Consider the following 16842-nt stretch of genomic DNA (forward strand, 5'->3'; position numbering starts at 1 on the left):
CCATTCACCGGAACTACTTCGAATCGTACCTCCACAAGCAGCGATCCCAGGATCCAAATGATGAACATATCTAATTTTGAGATTTAAAAAATTATATATGCTTTAAATATTCTATAAAAACAATAAGAATACATTTCTAAAAGTTAATATTTATAAAAAAAATATTAGTTTAAAATAAACTTGGTCGTTAACATTAATATTATTATAAATTTGGTAACCATAAAATGTGATTTGTTATTTGCAATTGATTCTCTAACCTAATTTTCCCCTCAGTTAAAGGAATTAAAGGCCGGCAACCTTAATTATTGCATGCCATTGATTGTTCATCAACCTTTAGTTTAGGTCATGATTTCATGCATAAACTTAGAAATTTAATTTTACGTGATGGGATGTCAGTTTTACCAATCACAAATTGCAACAAATTTTATTGGTCCAAGATCGAGTCTTGACGATCTTTTAAGTAGAACAATTTGTTTAAATTCAAGTCTAAACAACCGTTAAAAGGAAACTCTATCAAAAATAACAGTAGAAGGATTTGTTTTAAATTTAGCTTTAAATTTACGTATACACTATATTTTCTTCTTTATTTTTATATTTTAATATATTCCATAATATGTTTTTTGAATTGAAAACACAAGTTCAATTACAAATAACATAGATATGCATGATTATAATTTATAAACGTTATCAATTATCATAAAGATTAGATCAAGTTAATTATTAAAATATATTTCCATACAATTTATACATACATAAATTTAAGTTAAATTTGTTTTTTTTTAATTATGATAAGGGTTTACAACTATCATCGTAAACTAAGTACATAATTTGAATATTTTCATATAACATTGATACAAGAAACTAATCACTTTAGATCATATAAGGACCATACGTGGAAAAGGTTAAAAATCCAACCAAAAGGCTTCAACGAAAAATATATACGAACAAATTTGAATGCATCGGTAAACGAATCACAAAAGGGAATTAAATTATTGAAAGACCATCGACGAACTACAAATCGGTGCTGTCATAAATTATCCACAAACACAAACTCGTATATCCAAATTTATTTTGAGGGTTTAGAGTGAAAAAATAGCAGAATAACAAATAAATATTATATTGATCAGTCATGTCATTGTCAAATCTAACCCTAAGAAAACATAATTAAAGAAACGACCAAACAACCAAGAAAGAAGATGAAAAAAGTGTCACAAAGATATAATATTCTTATTAAAAATTTAAAAAAGAAACAAAAAAAGTAATGATTGACCATCAATATCAAAATCAGTATCATTACTGATTAAACGAAATTAAAAAAAATAACCTAATATCCATGATTTAAAAAAAATTAACACATATCCATAATTTACATATGATGTAACACATACAATATATGTAACGTATAAATTTTAATATATTATTTTTTTCTTTTGATTAGATTAAGTTATAGGAGATTACAAAATAATATATATTTTAAGTTGTAACACCCCCAACCCGTATCCGATCCGGATACGAGTCCGAAGTGTCACATTGACTTTTCAAAACATTTATTCGTATAAAATAGTGGGTAATTTAAAAACTTTGATAACATTTAAATTATTTCAAAACGTTTACAACAGATATCATAGTTCATACCATTTATATCTTTAGACTACATGCCAACTACACTCTGTAAACAATACATACATTTTCTGATCTGACATTTGGTAAGGAGAACTGACCTGTCTTGCTCCGCATTACTCTTTATTCTTCTCGAAACCTACGTGTGAAACAATCACATGCTAAGTCGTTGACTTAGTGAGGCAATAATTAAACATATAACAATAAATTCATGAACGTGCATTCATACCATTGAATCATGACATTTCAATATGCATGTATCTATTGCATGATAACAATATATATAATCATGTCATACACACACGCAACATATCTTCTTGTATTACTTTCACTTTTCGTTTGTCTTCCAATTGCATTGCCCATGTATATTATTATCTTTATCAACATCATTATAATTCAAGCAACACATGACATATCACCATAAGTATATACATCACATATATCTTATACATTACATTCCATGTTATCTCTTATTAGCCCATGTGCACCTGTGAGAACTGTAGATATGTGAGTCTATTGAGGTTGTGCACCACTATGCTGTCACCACAGCTCATATAAATGTCCCGAAGGACCTATCCAGAGGTCACACAGACCCCGGTAACTATCCAGAGGTCATAAAGATCCTCGGTAACTGTCCAGAGGTCATAAAGATCCTCGGTAAACTGTCCATATGTTCCTTAGAACATAGGTATACTGTCCATATGTCTCGAAAGACATAGGTAAAACTGTCCATATGTTCCGTAGAACATAGGTAAACCCTCGACTCTTGGCATGCCAACTATACCCCTAGCTCTCATATCACATAACATGGGCATTATCATTTATAACATTTCATATCACTTGTTCTTTCTCTTCTGTCACATACCACATGTAGGTGTAACCATATACTTCATATCATATCACATGTATCACATATTGCATATTCATGTAATCATATAGATCATGTCACATGGCTTATATCATTCTCATATTCATATATATAGTTCACTTTCACATATCACATTTTCCTTTTCTCCTATTTTTCATATCATGTCTCTTATAACCACATATGTCTGTCTTATCTCATATCCTATAATTCTTTAGCTTATATCTTATATCACATGTTTATATCATATAACTTATGTAATCACATATACTATTTATACTAGTTCACATAGCTTATTTCACTAACATGTATTCACATGTACATTTCACTTTTCGTATGATTTCATAATCATCTGTCACGTAGCTTATAACACTTCTCTTGTGTTCATTTGGCATGTAACTCATTGTCATCTCTTATTCTCGTATGATTCTCATACACCAAGTATATCACATAGCTTGTTACCTATATAAATATTTTCTCATAACTTATCATCACATAGTTCCCATAACATTTTCCTATAGATTCATAAATCTTTACCATATGACTCATGTATTATATGTTCATTTCCGCTCATATATCCTCTCTATATAACTTATTTACATATTCATATAATCACTTCTGTCAATGTCTCCTCATTTATATATCATTCTTATATTGCCCTATAAATCAATGTTATTTAACTTATCTCACTTTTCATTTAATCTCATAAGTTGGTTATACAATTCCTATATATATATATCTAACTCATGTAATTTATATCCTTTCTCTTGTTATCATATAAATCATTGCCATATAACACATATCATATAAATTCATACCACCTAACATGTAATACAACTAAACATATTCATGTAATATAACATAATCATACAATCATATATTCAACATATTGGAAACAGACTTGTCGCAAGTCAAATTTCCATACACAATACGTATATTCTAATAGTACGCACTCACCTGGCCTCACTAGTCAATATCGATCTGTTATCTTTCCTTGATCGATCTTACTTGCCAAACGTTCCGGAGTTGCTTTATGCGTAGAATCTACATACATGTACATTTTGAGGCAATCATTAGATACCTACACCTTGTAATTGGATACTAGCAATTTAAACGAACTTATTAAACCAATATTCACATTTTCCTTTAGGGGGAATCGGTTCCCTACTATGGGGGTATCGATTCCCTCATGACATTCTGGAAATGTTGTTCGTTTGAAGGGGTATCGGTTCCCCTTGAATGGGTACCGATTCCCCTTGCCCAGAAATCATATTTCAACCCGAAAATTACTTCATTTCCACTCAAACACTTCATATATCATCCCCTTTTCATTCTTAACTCTAGTACACATACTTAAACCAATCTATATTCATTTATTTCATCTTAAACATCAAAATCCTATTATCCATATCAGATTCAAAAATCATACCAAATTTTCAATGTGTTCTAATTCCCATTCTAACACTTCATACTTCTTAATTAGATTGATGACAAGTCAAATTCATCCATAAAACTTCAACAACCATACCATATCAAAATTTCATCTTAAAACTCATATGGCAAATTCCTTCATAATTCCTTTATCTTATTGTTTAAATCTCATATAAGCTTTCCTTAAGCTTATTTAATACCCAAAGAATCAAAACTAAGCTTAAAACTCAAGAATTAACCAACTGAAATTAAACTTACCTTTGCCTTGCTCTCCCACGTATGAAGAAGAAGAAATGAGAAGAGCACTCTGGATGGTTCTCACATATCCCACGTTTATATTACCTTAAAAAAAATATAAAAATCCTTCTGGTCAAATGACCATAATACCCTTAATTTCCTTTAATAATTACCAAATAACCTTCAATATATATTCAAATAATCATTGAATTCCTTCATTCTTCTACTTTAGTCACCAAATTCTGAAACTTTACAATTTGGTCACTAACCCGGTATTGCGGATGTTACATAAGTACTCTCAAGTCTCAATTAATTGACAATGAACACTCAATCATTTTTATAATTATTGGTGTTCGAACTCATAATATCTAAAAACAACAATGATTCATATAACCATTAAGATATTTTAGTTAGTGCTTTAATTATTATGTTTTATCATATTGACGTTTATTTTTATATTATAATATTACAGAATGGGTTCAATAATTCAGGATAAGAAGCATTCATAAGCCTTCCAAACTTCCAACATTGACTGACAAAGGACTGTGCATCTCCTTTTCAAGTATTTGGGTTTGAGCACCCCATGCTGTTAAGACCCAAATTAAATTAAATTTTAATTTTCTGATAAAAACGACCATAAAAAATTCAGAATAAGCTGATTCAGCTTCACTTAACTCATGGACAAATCTTAGGGGGGGGGGAACGTTGAATAGTTATTGTAGATTTTATTGTCGTGTGTTTTTCTTTAATAGTAGAAATATAAATATAACCCAAATTATCATGACTTTATAGTTGATACATTTTATTTAAAATAAAAAAATGAATAAAATTTGACCAACAATGTTGATAAATTATATATATATATATATATATATATATATATATATATATATATATATATATATATATATATATATATATTTAAATTTATTGTGTTGAAATTAGAAATTTTGAACCCACTTTATTATCAATCATCTTCAACCCAAAGCCTGTGTCTTCCATTGTCAAGTTTTGTCACCTGCACCCATGAATCACTCAATCTATAACTTAATTATGCCAATTTGTATATCCATGTAATACCCATGATTTTTTTGGGGTGTGTTTTGAAATCGTGTGTAACTCTTAATTTGAAAATGGTTGCTTGCTGGATATATTCCCAGTTTGCATATCCGTGTAATACATAATGCATCAAAATCATATTTAAAATGTTATATGCTATATAAAATCTAATTATTTTAATAATTTGATACACTTGGTCTTGCCAGACATGTTATTTGCGTTAAGAAGACTAAAGAGGGGATTTGAGCTTTTCATAGCTTAAGAAATAACAATTTCCTCCTCCTGGATTTCTGCAACATAAACACAAATTATCAACATCAATCCCTTGCCAATTGCAATTAAGATTACACTGTTAAGTAGAAAAATTGCACATCAGCTAAATGAGGTGTGCCTGAACGCCAGATGCAGGAATGTTTTTTTCCAACTTTTTACATGTATTATGAGGCTCATATCCCCATACCAATGTCCGGATATACGTTGGACACTGATGCTTCAAGAAAAAATGAAGAGTTGAAGCAATATAACCACTGTTTGGACACGGATGCTTCAAGAAATCGGATATATGATTGGAGAGGGCAAATATATCATTTTTCGAGGGCAATCATATAGACCCTTACATGTGATAGAATGTAAAACGGGCCATTTAAAAAATAGCATAGAAAGATAAGCTCGAACCTTTAGATTTCCGTTTCGTGACTGTATTACAATTGGCTGAGGAAGGACACCGTTATCGATGTTCTGAATGTACGGACACACCTTTTCCTCCAACGTCTCGTTTAACTGAAGACCAAACATTTATGAGTTCATGAATAAAAGATATTGGTATGACAGTAACTATGTCCAGAAAACAAAGACGGATAGAATCAATTGTAGAAATGGGGGAAGAAGTTCTAAGAGAAAACAATGAAAACCACTGTTTTCCTACCGAAATGCATGAACCGGAAGATACTAACCTTCTCTTGGCGCCATTTGGTTTCCCACTGAGCATCTAGAAGTTTATCAGCAATCTCTCTTTGAGCATTAAGAAGAACAGTCATTTCATACAGTTTTGCTGGATCTTTCAGGTCGTCTTCACTCCATGAAGAAGCATTTAGGGGAAGATCCAGCCTCTGAAAACACTCTGCAGTTAGTCCTCTTATTAACATTATAATTTCTTTGTCTAACAGAAGAAATATACAAACTATACAAGATGGCAATACTGGATACTCAGTCACACCCCAGTTCCGTGGCCGGGGAGGAGGATATTTTTGTAGACTTTATTTTAACCCTGAACTTCATATAAAATTTTAATTATAGACTTTTTTTTTGTAAATCTAAAATAGTTTAAGGATAAATTTGTAATTTAATATTCGTAGAATTTTTATTATTCAATGACAGAAGAATGATATTTTTTAAAGAAAAAAAAAATTAAGGGCATTTTAGTCCAAAACGCCGATAATCCAACAATACCTAAGGAAATTGAGGTAATGACATTATCGGTAATATACCCAAAAAAATCTACTATTGGTAATAAAACATTACCGGGAATGAGATTCCCAGTCAACCAAACATGAGAATGCCACATTCCTTGAACCAAACACCCCCTAAGTGAAAATCATTTACTTCAACCTTTTCCTTTTCGCAAATATAAACACACACACATACATTATATCGAAGTAAAGTGAAGCATAATCCAACTCACGTTACGGTAAAAACGGAGCAGCATATATAATGCCAAGTGTTCTACAAAACCAGAATCCAATAAATGACGAGCAGAATCGACTACATAGCTTTGAAGAGATACTAAAATTGCACCTTTGACATATCACCTTCTTTCCCAGCTCTAGAGCAATATCATAGGTTCCCAAAGCAGCAATAGCCTGCAACCAACCATGAGAAAAATAACCAAAATCGATGATTCAAACTAACCTCCTCTAATTCTCAGAAGGGTAAAACATTAAAAGAACAACCAATATGGAACAGGAAGCCTAGTTTATCCATATCCTTCCAAAATTCATCATTTGTAAGAAACATATGGCAAACACAGACTATAGTTTAATTCCAAAATGCTTAATCTTGGAAATGTACAAACTGAAAATACTTTGAGACCATACAAACGTTCAATTAATAGAAAGCAGAAAACACCGAAGCTAAATGAACCAGCAGATAAACAAGTAAACAACTCGGTCACCCATTTATAAAGTGGTAAATTCCACTCTAAACCAAGAACCAAACAAAATGAAAAAAATTTAGCACCGATTTTGAAACCAATGCAAATGTCAATAGAACATCACTGAACAATAAACCAACAAAGCATCAAAATAGAAAAAGACCCAACTATCAATTTCAATACGAGTCAACGACAGATACCCTCAAATTTTGAGCATACAAAGGAACGCCAAAGCTCAAAACTTTTAACAGATTAAAAAAACCATTTCAGCAAACTATAATTATTATAACAAAACACGAATAAACCAATCAACAAAATGAAGAAAAAACACAAGGCAAAGATTAAAACTTGACATGGAAATATTACAAAGACAGAAGTATAGGAGAGCTTGGAGATAAACTCAGGAATGCCAAAGCCACGAGGAGCAGAGCCAGCAATATCAAAGGCAAGGGTGAAAGGAGAGAGCACTACTTTAATTGGGAGCTCTAAAATGTCAATAACTTGTTGCCCATATCTAGTTGTGAACAGCTTGTATTGGGAATCTGCAAATTGTTTTACAGTCTCTATCAGTTTCTCCGTTCCTCTGGAGATGGCTGTGAAAGAGAGCAAAGAGAAGCTGATAAATGAATGGGGGTGTTAGATAATGTTTCAGCTCATTGAGGGGTTTATTCCGGGTTTTTGGATAAACTTTTCTCCAATTTAGTTTAATCTCTGTAACCAAACACTTAAAGTTGTCTTTCATATTTCATTTAAAGAAGAAGAAAAAACCATGAATTTTGTTAGTTTTCAAAGAGTAAAATGTGATAAATAAGCCAAGTTTGTTGATTTATTCTTGCAGGATTTGGTTTTTGTTTTTATCGAAATTGCGTTTTTTTAATTTAATTTTATCCTAATTCAATCGGTACAGTACTTTACATTGATATATTAAAGAAGTCTACGATTTTAAAAATATAAAATTATAGTATAAAAATATCCTTAAAATTTATAATTTTTTATATTTTCTAAAAAATAAAAAAATTATATCTATTTTATAACTTCCAAAAGTTCAATACTCGAAAAGATCATTTTAGAACAGTTTAGTAACAATTTTTTTTAACTTTACCTTCTTTATAAAATATTTTCTTTCAATTATAAAATGAAATGTATACACATAAAATTATTTTTATTTATTATAAAACTTTAATAAAAAAAATCTTAAAGCATCAAGCAATAATAATAATTGAATAAAATTTAAGAATATAATTATCTAAGTAATTAAATCAATTCTCATCTCTATACCTATAAATTGAAAAATGAAAATGAAATCCTCGAATTATAAATAATTCAACGTAACCTTAAAGTTATGATGATTATTCAAACACATTTACGGTTGTGTAATTACGCTCAAACACCAATTATCAATTGGCTTAAAACTCAAACAATCTCTTTTAATTGCTTGTGTCATAAAAGCCTACAAATACCTAATGAGTTCAACAGAAAACTTCCCCTTCCTTGTAGTGTTTATTTCTCCAATCTGTACAAAACAAAACTATAGTTTATCAGCATGCTAAATCTAGATTACTCAGACTCGGTATATGTTTCAAAGACTCTCAATCATTTAACAATGAAAGCTCAAACACCCTTGCAGACGTTGTGCTCGAATTTGGGACCTTTAAAGATAACAATTGTATTTTAACTACTGAAATTGCCTGTTTCATGAGACATAAATGTTGGATACGGGTACTTCAGCGAAATGAAAACTCGGGAGTATATAATACTAAACTGATAACTCACCTTTAGCCTCCCTTTCCCACTAACAGAGACAACGTCTCCGGTCTTGAGGATGGTTCCATTTTTTGTTACAGTAGTCCAATTTACACGTACATCTCCATTGCTATAAGACAAAAACAAAACAGAAAAACGTGACTGTCAGCTCAATCCTTCATAAATTTTGCAACCAAAAGCTACCATACTCGTAATCGAATGTGAGTCTCAGATGCGGATAAATGTCTGAAACAAATATGCTCAACTTTTCATATATTTGGAAGATCATAGTCCCATATCCATATCTAAATAAATATCGGACACAAGCTCATAATATACATTAGCACATATGTAGATATACGTGTGTGTATAACAGTTGATTTTCCGGTGAGAAACAGGGGAAGTATACCTGATCAAATTAACTAGTTTAGATCTTGAAATCTTAAACCCTGCACTAGCAAGAGCATCAACCCGAAGTGATGCTTCTACGGTTTTGAATGACTGTGTCCTGCAAAAGCAACACAAAGTCATTGATGGATATCACAGCAATCGGTACGCAAGATTGAGATAGAAACTGATGAACACCATGAGTGATTGCAACCTTGGTGGCTCATATTCAAGAGAAAGCAGAGGTATCTGTGTACATGACACTGATACATTAGCAACCTGCAAAAGATAATGCATTAGAAAAGGGTCGGGAAGCTTTTCACCTGCAATTCTTTTTTTACTGCAATACGGCAAGATTTGCTCATGCCTTTAGAGACTCCATAACCGTTACAGCCAAGAAGTTAAGAGAATATGAGTGCTATTTACCGCAGAAGTGGAGAAAGATTTAAAATGATGTCATTAAGAAAGGTCATGTCATCGGACATTAATTTATTTGAGGAGGAAACAGTTCAGTTGTTCACCTTGTCCAGTGTCGACATAATAAAGTCAACGAGTTCGGGAACAATCAGGATCTGAGCTCCCTTTTCTCCCTAGATAACAGTTAACATACGTTAGTTTGGTACAATATTAGATGAAAAGAAAGATTTCTTGCAGATGTCGTGGTTAAGTGGGGAGACAGGCTCTTTGATCCAGATGATAAATGATCTTAATGAATGAAATTCAACCAGGGTTCTATACAGTAAAATCGAGTTTTACATTGCCTAGTCTGCAACTGACAATCTGAGTACCTGCAAAATAATATCCCCAAGCTTCTCTCTAGCGATACCTTTACCAAGAATTGCACCAAGGAAGTCACCATGAGAACAAGGTTGAAAGCTGAAGTTGCCTGAGATACTGACCAAAATAAATATGCAGAAATCTTAATTCAGGGTTTCAAATTCTGTCAAGTATTGACCGGCTTTTGATAAGAAGGAAATTTCTTACTTTATTGCTGCAACAACATCAGGATCACTGGTCAATACTTCAGAATGTCCAACAGAAATACGATAACGCTCAGCCTAGGGATCACGAAGATTCATCAACTTGTATAACTAAAGAAATCAACCAAGGAGAATTAAATTGAATCCCATTTAGTTCGACCTGAGGATACCCTCCCTGTGCAACCACTTTAACATCAGCCAGTTTTCCCAAGACTGTCAATGACTCCTTCAATACCGGAGGAGTTAGAAAATCCGTATGGTAGACCTCTCTTCTTGTTGCTGCACATCTTGCCTGAAAGAGCATAAATAAAGGTTAAACAGACAGAAACGACGAACTCTTTTACCAGTTCTCTATAGCAAAGAAAAATAATAATTAATCAGATGGATTTCACTAGGTACGGACCAAACCAGAAAAACAATGGGGTACTCAAGAAAGATACGGCAAAAGGGTAATGAGAATACCATATCAAGTATATGTTTCACTTCTTCGATAGCATTTTTATCTCCCACTCCTTTAAGTAAAACATCGTTATCCCCCTTTATAACTTGAGCAATGTGACATAAACCTGAGTAAGCATTTGTCAAAATTTTACATAGGATGTTATAGAATTAGAACATCGAATCTCTCTCGTATTCATCCCACTTAAACATGTAGGTACTTCCGAAAACAACTGAAAAGTAGTAAAAAACCAGGTTATGCAGGAGATAATCCTACAGCTTACTAACAATGCTACAGTAAAGTTTCAGCAGTCATGGGTAAAAATGGCTATCGCTAATTTTTAGTATGCAATAACTTCGTGATAAATAAATAGTTCTAAGAAAACTACTACTATAACTTGCCTCGTTTGTAAAATGTAGTTCTACGAACGATTCTAAGAAGTTGAATTGGAACTGGAATCAATTCACTCCTGACCACCTAGTTGTGCATCCAATTTAAGGATTGCAATATTCTGATATCAGGCTGAGGTTCATGACATACGTTATTCCCTTAAAAATGCATTTCAGAAATAATTGACATAGTGAAACAAAATGAAAAATATGCTTCATCCGAAGACTAGATCCTTAACATAAAACTGTACAAAATATAAACCTTTTAAAAGGAACCTTTTTTTTTCTAATGAAAGTGATCTAACTGATTTGCAAGTTCATTTGAGTGACAACATTGTTAAAATCCCAAGCTTTTTGTTGCATCCATATTTTTCTACACATGTGATCATTAGATTTTTCTAATTCAGCTAAATGGAACTCTCAAATTAATCCATTATTAAAACAAAAGTAAGAAGGGAGGTTGTTCAAAATCCCTCTCTTTTAGCTCAATGTTAATCTATAACAACAAAAGATTATTTCAAAAGAATCAAAACTAACCCAATTTTTTATTAGAGAATGTAAATTCTTCTACTCTGGCTTAATGAGCATAGTTGTACTTCAAAACTAATTTTTTTTAAAAAAAATTCAAATTATTCAACTTTAGCATAAAGGTTATCTCTAATTGCACAAGATTACTTCAAAGCAAACAAAAAAAAAAAGGTAATTTCTTCTTCTTTAGCTGAATGGGTACTTCGTTTACACAAATATTAAAACAAAACCAACGAAAAATATAAGAAATGAAGAAAAAAATCATACCAAAATCAAACGCGATAAAAAAAGACAGATTTTCGTTTTCAAACCTAAACTTCTGAGCGGATTATGAAACGGAAAAGAGCGGAGATTTCCATAGAAGGAAAGGTTTTTGTTGAAATGAAGAGGTTGAGAGAAAGCCAAAGCCTGAAATGCTCTTCGAAGAAGCCATGGTGAGGGGATGCTTGCGGCAGCCATTATTGTCGTTTTATTCCGTTAACAAAACTTGTAAAAGAATACCGTCCTAAAACGCTAAATAGTGCACTGTTTGACTTGGATAAATTAACTATTTAGTCCTTAACTATTTTTTCTGTGATCAAAATGAAATCAACCTCATAGTTTATTGATCAAATTGTGAATATACCCTTTTCGCTTTTTCTGCAAAAACTAAAAATAATATTAAAATATATTAGCATTTTCTGTTGATAATTTTATTTTCAGTCTGTAGGGATCTTAATTATTTTAAAATTAAAAGAACGAACCTAACTAAGAACTTAGCACATATTTAAAAATTTTACTTATTTAACTTTTAAATTATTTTTATCTGTATAGTTTCTCATACATATCCACGCATTAATATGATTAACTTTAACTTCTCATTGCAATTTGTCAAACGGGTAGAAGTCAAAATTTTAAAAGTACTACAAACCAAAAGTAGATGGTTTTGGTCTCAGTAAAGTATTAAGACTGAACTACCAGCAACATTATGAGATTTAGTACATCCCTAATGGGATGCAACGAACGAAATTAACTAACTTTAACCATTATCAACCGATAAAGTCTGCCTGTATAACTCGGTTCAGTTCCGGTTCGAGTTTAACTTTCTTCACGCAAGATTATAGTAACCCAAAGCTACAAGTACCAACACCACCACTGCAGCAGGGGCAGCCCACATCCAGTAGTTGGTCGACTTCTTCCGTTTCAGGATGGGCCTCGGAAGTGAATCGCGACCTTTAGTTCGGTTCCTGTACCTTACGGTATTCTCCTTTTGAACTTTATCCTTCACCGCAGCAGGAGCAGGAGCAGGTGCATCGGCATTTTCAACTTTTTCAGGTTCTGGAGCCTCCACCACAGCTTCGGACAGTTCCTCAGGGTTTGCACCGGTTGTAGATGCTGCCGCCTTCTTCTTTGCCTTCTTCTCGCGATCCTGAAATTGGGGAAATCAAAATAAGATCAGTTTAGATCCGCAAACAAATTATCGACGAGCAAAACATGATTAAAGAATGAAATAATTTCCTTGAGCTTCTTTTCAGCTTCCTTTTGAGCTCTTATAGCTGCTTTGGCTGCTTTTTCTTCAGCCTTCTTCTTCTTCCTTTCCATAGCTTGCTTCGCTTTTGCTATTTCCTCTTCTCTTTTCATTTCTTTCAGTTTTGCTGCGTCAATTTCCTTTTCAGCAGAAGTCTTTTCGGCTTCCTTTTGCAAGTTGTCGGATCCAGAGATCTCTCTCTCTTCTACGGCACCATTCTTGGGAGAAGATTTTGATTCAACTAATTTCATGTCAGCATCTTTCTTACCCTTTTTTGGCTTAGTGCTTGGTTCAGGAGAGGGTTTGGCTTCTTCTTCCTTTGGTTGTCGGACACTAGGTTTTGGAATCGTTTCAGGTGCAGAAGGCACTGGTACCTCTTGTACAACCAGTGGTTTCTCATCGGGATTCCTTATCCGACCATCACGACTTAATTGCCTCTGGTTCAGGGACAACGAAATCCTTTTCTCATAATCGTCCCTGACGGCTTTCTTGCTGCTCCACAGAGCCAAAAACTTCTCAACCTACACACATTACAGGATATAAGAGGAGCCAAAAACTATAGCATAGGAGATACTCGAGGCGTAACATTAACCGGTATTCTGAACAAACCTCAACAGTCGAAAGCTCCTCAAGACCCTTTATATCCTTCTTTGCTGCAAGCTCTTTGGCTTTGTTTAAGAGTGATCGGCTTTGGTAAAAGTGAGCATTCTGAAATCGAAAAACAAATGTAATTAAAACGGGACAACAACTGAAACTGTTCTAAAAAGTTTCATCATGAAAAACCCGGATATACATATCGAACAAAAAAAATCATGATATAATCAAAATCACGGCAAAACAAAATCAGAAACGACAAAAAGAAATGTTAAAATCAAAAACTCCATTTGTAGGCAGAGCCAAGAAGAAAAAATCCAAATGCAAAAGAGACCTATCTGTTCTGAGGCCCATATAAAAACAAAAAGAGTAAAAAAAAAAGGTAGAGTATCTCATTCTCACCGGGGCAAAAAAAGATTCAATTTAAAGCAACTAACGACATACCGCCTCATCACGTTGTTTCCACAGTTGCTGCATGGTTTCATAAGCTTTGTTCCTCTTCTGGATAATGGTGTTCAGCTCTTCCTGTAAAGCTTCAATTTTACTCTCTATCGCACTCACTTTTTCTTTAATTTGCTTTTTCTTAGACCATATCGCGTTTTGTTCCTTCCTTACTCCATCCAAATCATTACCCATAAGCTACAATGAAACAAATATAGCAAGTTCATTAGTCTAATTTTACAATAGTCTATACTTGGATAGAGAAGGGGAAATGCAAATTCTGACAGATAAATGGTGCAAAACAGAATTTTCTTACTTTAACTTGATCTTGAATGTCTTCTTTCTGACCCAGTGATTCCTGAATCTTTGTCCTCATCGCCGCATTGGCAATAACATTGTCTCGGGTTCCCTCTAGTTGTTTGATTTCTCTAAGGAGCTGCTTCTCCTCGGACAATGGGATGCTTTCATGCTGGATGCGATATTGCAAGCTATAGATCTGCAATTTATCAATTCTGGATAAGTGCCAAAAAGAGAAAGAGCAAAGGATTGACTGCAGCTGAAAAACAATGCTTAAATCTCAATGCGGTTGAGTTTACAATAGTAGCATACAAGATCATTCAGCTCTTCCTCAGAAGAACATATACCACCACGACCTCCACCATTGTTATTATTGCGAAGCTTGCCCAAAGCCTGCTGCAGGGGTTCCATTTCCTTCTTTTTCTCACCTAACATCGTCTTAAACTGCTCGAAATCAACATTCAGGGCTTTCACTTGAGAAAGCAGCTCTGATCGATCCGACTGCATTAACATAAAGATAATATTTTAAACGGCAGCAGCATAATGACTTTAGAAGTACTTTCGCAATTTGAGGCAAATACATCAATGAGGAACTGATATACTAAATCCCATTCCGCACTACGAGTAAAAAGCAATATCATATATGCAATTACTAAGTTCATGCTCAAGGACTTGTGATTTCAACATTCAGATAAATGAGTCCGAGGATTTAATGTTTCTTCGTCACAACATTAATGTCACCTAATCTATAGAAACCAATGAAAAAGCAAAACAGGATGGCATAAAAATATCTTAAGAGCACAAAAATTAAACAACAGTTAACACACCGGTCAACCGGATATCATATTCGACACTATTTTATTGATCTAGTTTTAAACCAACAATAATGCTATCCGACTAAACAAAATTAATTGCACTCCACTCACCTTGTACGATTTTAATTCATCAGTAAGCTGAAACCTGACTTTATTCAACTTTTGCATCTCCTTATCAACCTGATCGATTTTGGCCTTTATCTTTGGATCATCAAAAGGGCGATACCTTACAAAATAAAAAGAGTGGATCTGCTTAGGCGCAGGCCAGTCAGCAACTGCATCACTCGGAAAGTTAGCATCAGATACATTTTTCTCTTCTCTCCCTTATTTGGTTCCTCGGCATCGGAACCGACTTTAATGGTTTCACTATGAACCGGATCCTTGTCCAGTTTCCCGTTTTCCTTATCGTGAAGAAGTGACTTGTCAACTTCAGTTGCATTGTCAACAGATGCTTTTGCCATTTCAGATCCCACAACTTCAACACCCATTAATCACTGGACAATTAAAGACCTAATAATATCGAAAAACAAGGAGTAAAATAACACATAGTATAACAATATTATACATATCATTCATGAAGCAAAAATAAAAGAAGAAGATCAATCTAAAGCTATGTGTTTTGCTAGATTTTTGAAAATTGGATTAAAAGAGTTGAAATCTATTAGATAAACAACAGATGCTTCAGTTCTTTTCCTTTATTCTACACGAGATCTTTATAAACAATATCAAATCGGATAAATCGAACAACAAATATAGATTATTGATCAACTACAGTAGAATAAAATCCGGATAAAAAATTAAACGAGAAAAAAATAAGTTATAACAGCAAGATCAAGTCTTTATCTATTAAAAAAACTAGCATGCAAATCAATAACGAAACAATTAAGAATAACCCATAATTTTAAAAAAGCAAAAAGAGAAGAAAAAAAAGTCAAACAGATCAAAAGGAAAACAAAAAACCCAGAGAGAAAAACATGAAAAATGAAAGAAAGATTAAAGGATTACCCTTTTAGAGAGATTAGTAAGAGAGGATAAGGGAAACCCTTTGAAAGAGGGGAAAAGGGGTCTTGAGAGATTTTGGCGAAGCAAAGGAGAGATGGGGTCAGATCTTAGTCCCTCTCTCTTCTGATTCTTTTCAAAGAGGAAAGGAACTACAAGATAGAAACTCTAGATTTAGAATTATACCAAGTATTAATGACAGGTAAAAATGAAAAAAAATAAAATTAAAGTGAGAAAATCTAGTAAAAAGGATTTGGCTTTGGTGGTTTTTCCCCTGTTTCCAATTCCTACAAGCAGTAAAACAAACCGTTCAAAGTTTTTTTTGTTAGTTTTGCTGTTTATGGAGTTCCAAAAAAAAATTT

General features: G+C 33.0%; 2 protein-coding genes and 1 pseudogene across 2 annotated transcripts; all 3 read right to left on the reverse strand.

The window, feature by feature from the left end:
- Window positions 1-5463: 5463 nt before the first annotated feature.
- Window positions 5464-7985, reverse strand: LOC120161421 (the record flags this gene model as incomplete). The annotated part of the gene is made up of 6 exons (XM_039171675.1): window positions 5464-5502; window positions 5888-5992; window positions 6166-6321; window positions 6427-6466; window positions 7007-7071; window positions 7728-7985. Coding segments are annotated over 6 exons (663 nt in total), but the record flags the coding sequence as incomplete, so codon positions are not given.
- A 760-nt stretch (window positions 7986-8745) lies between these two features.
- On the reverse strand, window positions 8746-12349 carry LOC120161867 (putative RNA-binding protein YlmH). The gene is made up of 10 exons (XM_039172076.1): window positions 12139-12349; window positions 10934-11037; window positions 10632-10763; window positions 10476-10549; window positions 10280-10385; window positions 10013-10081; window positions 9706-9770; window positions 9514-9612; window positions 9135-9234; window positions 8746-8874 (listed from the first exon to the last, which is right to left on the reverse strand). Exons 1-10 carry the CDS (start codon window positions 12284-12286, stop codon window positions 8812-8814), a joined length of 960 nt encoding a protein of 319 aa, XP_039028007.1. The 5' UTR covers window positions 12287-12349; the 3' UTR covers window positions 8746-8811.
- A 349-nt stretch (window positions 12350-12698) lies between these two features.
- Window positions 12699-16632, reverse strand: LOC120162432 (annotated as a pseudogene).
- Between the last annotated feature and the right edge of the window lie 210 nt (window positions 16633-16842).

This window comes from Hibiscus syriacus, unplaced genomic scaffold, assembly GCF_006381635.1.
Source record: "Hibiscus syriacus cultivar Baekdansim isolate YM2019G1 unplaced genomic scaffold, ASM638163v2 tig00111402_pilon, whole genome shotgun sequence".
In the NCBI taxonomy this organism is placed as follows: Eukaryota; Viridiplantae; Streptophyta; class Magnoliopsida; order Malvales; family Malvaceae; genus Hibiscus; species Hibiscus syriacus.

What these genes read in the sequence shown, in the direction of transcription:
- LOC120161867 (XM_039172076.1), bottom strand. Translation starts at nt 12,286, where the DNA reads ATGGCTGCCGCAAGCATCCCCTCACCATGGCTTCTTCGAAGAGCATTT. An exon ending in TAATCCGCTCAGAAGTTTAG is followed by an intron (nt 11,038 to 12,138) that starts GTTTGAAAACGA and finishes ATGCTTACTCAG; the next exon opens with GTTTATGTCACATTGCTCAA. An exon ending in CACAGGGAGGGTATCCTCAG is followed by an intron (nt 10,550 to 10,631) that starts GTCGAACTAAAT and finishes CGTGATCCCTAG; the next exon opens with GCTGAGCGTTATCGTATTTC.